Below are 2,413 nucleotides of genomic sequence, written 5' to 3' on the forward strand. Positions count from 1 at the left end.
GAAACAATGTAATCATTACTTCACTTCTATTCGAAAAATTGCGCAATTCTAATTAGACGCGTAAATAAATCGTTATTTAATCGTGCTAGTGAGATGAACCAGTCTGACAAGATTATTGGCTTTTTATCGAACGTGTATCCAGAGATAAACAAGGATCGATTATCTGATTGACTCTTGATTATAGGACTATATTTCATTGCAAGAGGAGTGGCATTTATTTATTTTGTGCGAGATGACCCAATGATATTCAAAGGCACGGTACACGTTCTCAACACGGAGGATTACTTCGTTTTGAAGCAAGACATACTTAATCTTTCAGAGGGTGAGTAAAAGTTTTCAAGAGATTTAAATATTTGAGCAAGACAGTGATCAATGTTTATGACAAAACAGAATATATCGAATGAAATCTACGAAATTCAAAATAGATGCTTATCAATTTTCCAGGTGAGTTAGAGCGTGAAATCCCCAAAGGATGTACCGAGTATCCATTTATCTTCACATTGCCCCGTAATATACCATGCAGCTTTGAATTCGAGAATGGCTACACAAGATACACGATGAATGTCGTTATGAAAAGACGGCTTACATTTAGTCACCAGTGCAAAACAGCGTTCAGCGTAATTTCGTGTTTAGACTTGAACGTTTATCCTGATAGATGCGTAAGAAATTGATATTCATCTCTAGAATGATGTACAAACGTATTTCAAATTTACAAATTATTCTATTCTTTGCACAGCCCGCAATCTACGATGAAATGTACAAGAATTTCAGTTTCATGTGCTGGATGGGGCGATCCTCGGCGAAGTTACGGATCATGATGCCTTGCACTGGATTCGTACCAGGGCAGATAATAGCTACAACGCTAGAGTACTGGAGTACCACGAATATACCGATTAGGAAAATCAGCACAAAATTAGTACGAGTAAGTGATGGTTGAAAATCGTCGAGGTACCAATTTCTACAAAGCCGAGGCATTATTTCGTTTCGTCTTTCGTCTATTCTTTTTCTTCTTGCAGACACTCCATTGTCACACGGAAGATGAAATGCTGACTAAAAAAACTGTATTAGAAAAAACTAGGCATATGCAACTATTGCCTAATAAGCGCGTAACATTGGAGATTTTAACACCACCAATAGCACCCTCTGAACTTGAACATTGTAAAATAATGGACATTCATTACAAGTTGGTCGTCTCTATTCACGTTTCGAGACCGTAAGTAACACTTTCAGCTATTTTTAGTGCTTCCGATCAGGTTACTATCGCAATATTAATACTAGAAGCAATTACGATATCAAAGATACGAGATATAATAACCATGACACAATATAATAAGCGTGGTTTACTTACTAAAATCTCAATTATATTCATCGATGATTTCATTTATGTGTAAAATCAGGTATCCTAAAATTAAGAGAAGTTATCCTATTCTGATCGGAACGGTACCATTATATCGTCCAGCTTTGACAGTTCCGCATAAAGTCGCACCCTCCTCCCCAACACCATCTACATCACAGCCGGCTATAACCTCAACTCCAATATGGAAGCAAGGGGAATCAAGTGCCTCAAATATTCCGCAAGGGGAATCAAGTGCCTCAAATATTCCGCAAGGGGAATCAAGTGCCTCAAATATTCCGCAAGGGGAATCAAGTGCCTCAAATATTCCGCAAGGGGAATCAAGTGCCTCAAATAGTCCGCAAGAAGAACAAGCTAAGACTTCTTTGGCTAACCTGGATATACGTAAGAAATAAATAAATCTGTGTTTAATATATGCAAAAGAATATGGAGTAGCGAGTTAATGAGCATTACCTTTCGTCTCTTGTTTAGCACCACCATCTTATGAAGAAAGTAGTTTTAAAGCTCCATGCATTGGAGATCCCGATGAGTCGGAATTCATATTCGGTTTGAACAGTCCTTTTTCGCCTAAGTATCCTGTGTTTAACTATCCAGCACCAGGTAAGATCATGAATTCATTAAGAAACAATCTAAGTGGTTTTAATCGTATAGTAAATTTTCGGTTGAATTTCTTGTCTTCCAGAGTTACCCGATGAAGAATTATAAGAACTGAGAGTTGATTACCTGCGTATCTGATTCGTTCGAAACATAACAAAATTCACCAACAGGTGAAAAGCTACGTTGTAGTTTCCGTATATGTTTTGACACAATTTATTGACTGATTTTTACTATTTTATATGTACGATTATATACACATTCGGACTATGTTTACAAGCATATGAATATACTTTTCGTGCCGTCGATTTTCTTTCACGACCGAACCAGCTTGTTTTATTAAAAGCGACAAGATGGAAGAGTTTAATTTACAAAACGATTAATTTAAACGACTATTATCGTGATTCTAATGCGTAGAAATTAAGGATACAAGGATCGATATCGTTAGACTGAAATATATCGCCG

The 2,413-nt window shown here is 36.9% G+C and overlaps 1 protein-coding gene across 1 annotated transcript; it reads left to right on the forward strand.

Moving 5' to 3' along the window:
- The first annotated feature begins 168 nt into the window (after positions 1–168).
- Positions 169–2,407, forward strand: LOC122566918 (arrestin domain-containing protein 17-like). Its single transcript, XM_043724864.1, has 7 exons — positions 169–322; positions 445–659; positions 737–922; positions 1,017–1,213; positions 1,398–1,738; positions 1,826–1,954; positions 2,037–2,407. The coding sequence occupies exons 1-7, from the start codon at positions 241–243 to the stop codon at positions 2,057–2,059; spliced, it is 1,173 nt and encodes a 390-aa protein (XP_043580799.1). The 5' UTR covers positions 169–240; the 3' UTR covers positions 2,060–2,407.
- The last annotated feature ends 6 nt before the right edge of the window (positions 2,408–2,413 follow it).

This window comes from Bombus pyrosoma, linkage group LG1 (genome assembly GCF_014825855.1).
Source record: "Bombus pyrosoma isolate SC7728 linkage group LG1, ASM1482585v1, whole genome shotgun sequence".
NCBI classification, from domain to species: Eukaryota; Metazoa; Arthropoda; class Insecta; order Hymenoptera; family Apidae; genus Bombus; species Bombus pyrosoma.

What these genes read in the sequence shown, in the direction of transcription:
- LOC122566918 (XM_043724864.1), top strand. Translation starts at nt 241, where the DNA reads ATGATATTCAAAGGCACGGTACACGTTCTCAACACGGAGGATTACTTC. An exon ending in CATACTTAATCTTTCAGAGG is followed by an intron (nt 323 to 444) that starts GTGAGTAAAAGT and finishes TCAATTTTCCAG; the next exon opens with GTGAGTTAGAGCGTGAAATC. An exon ending in TCAGCACAAAATTAGTACGA is followed by an intron (nt 923 to 1,016) that starts GTAAGTGATGGT and finishes TTCTTCTTGCAG; the next exon opens with ACACTCCATTGTCACACGGA.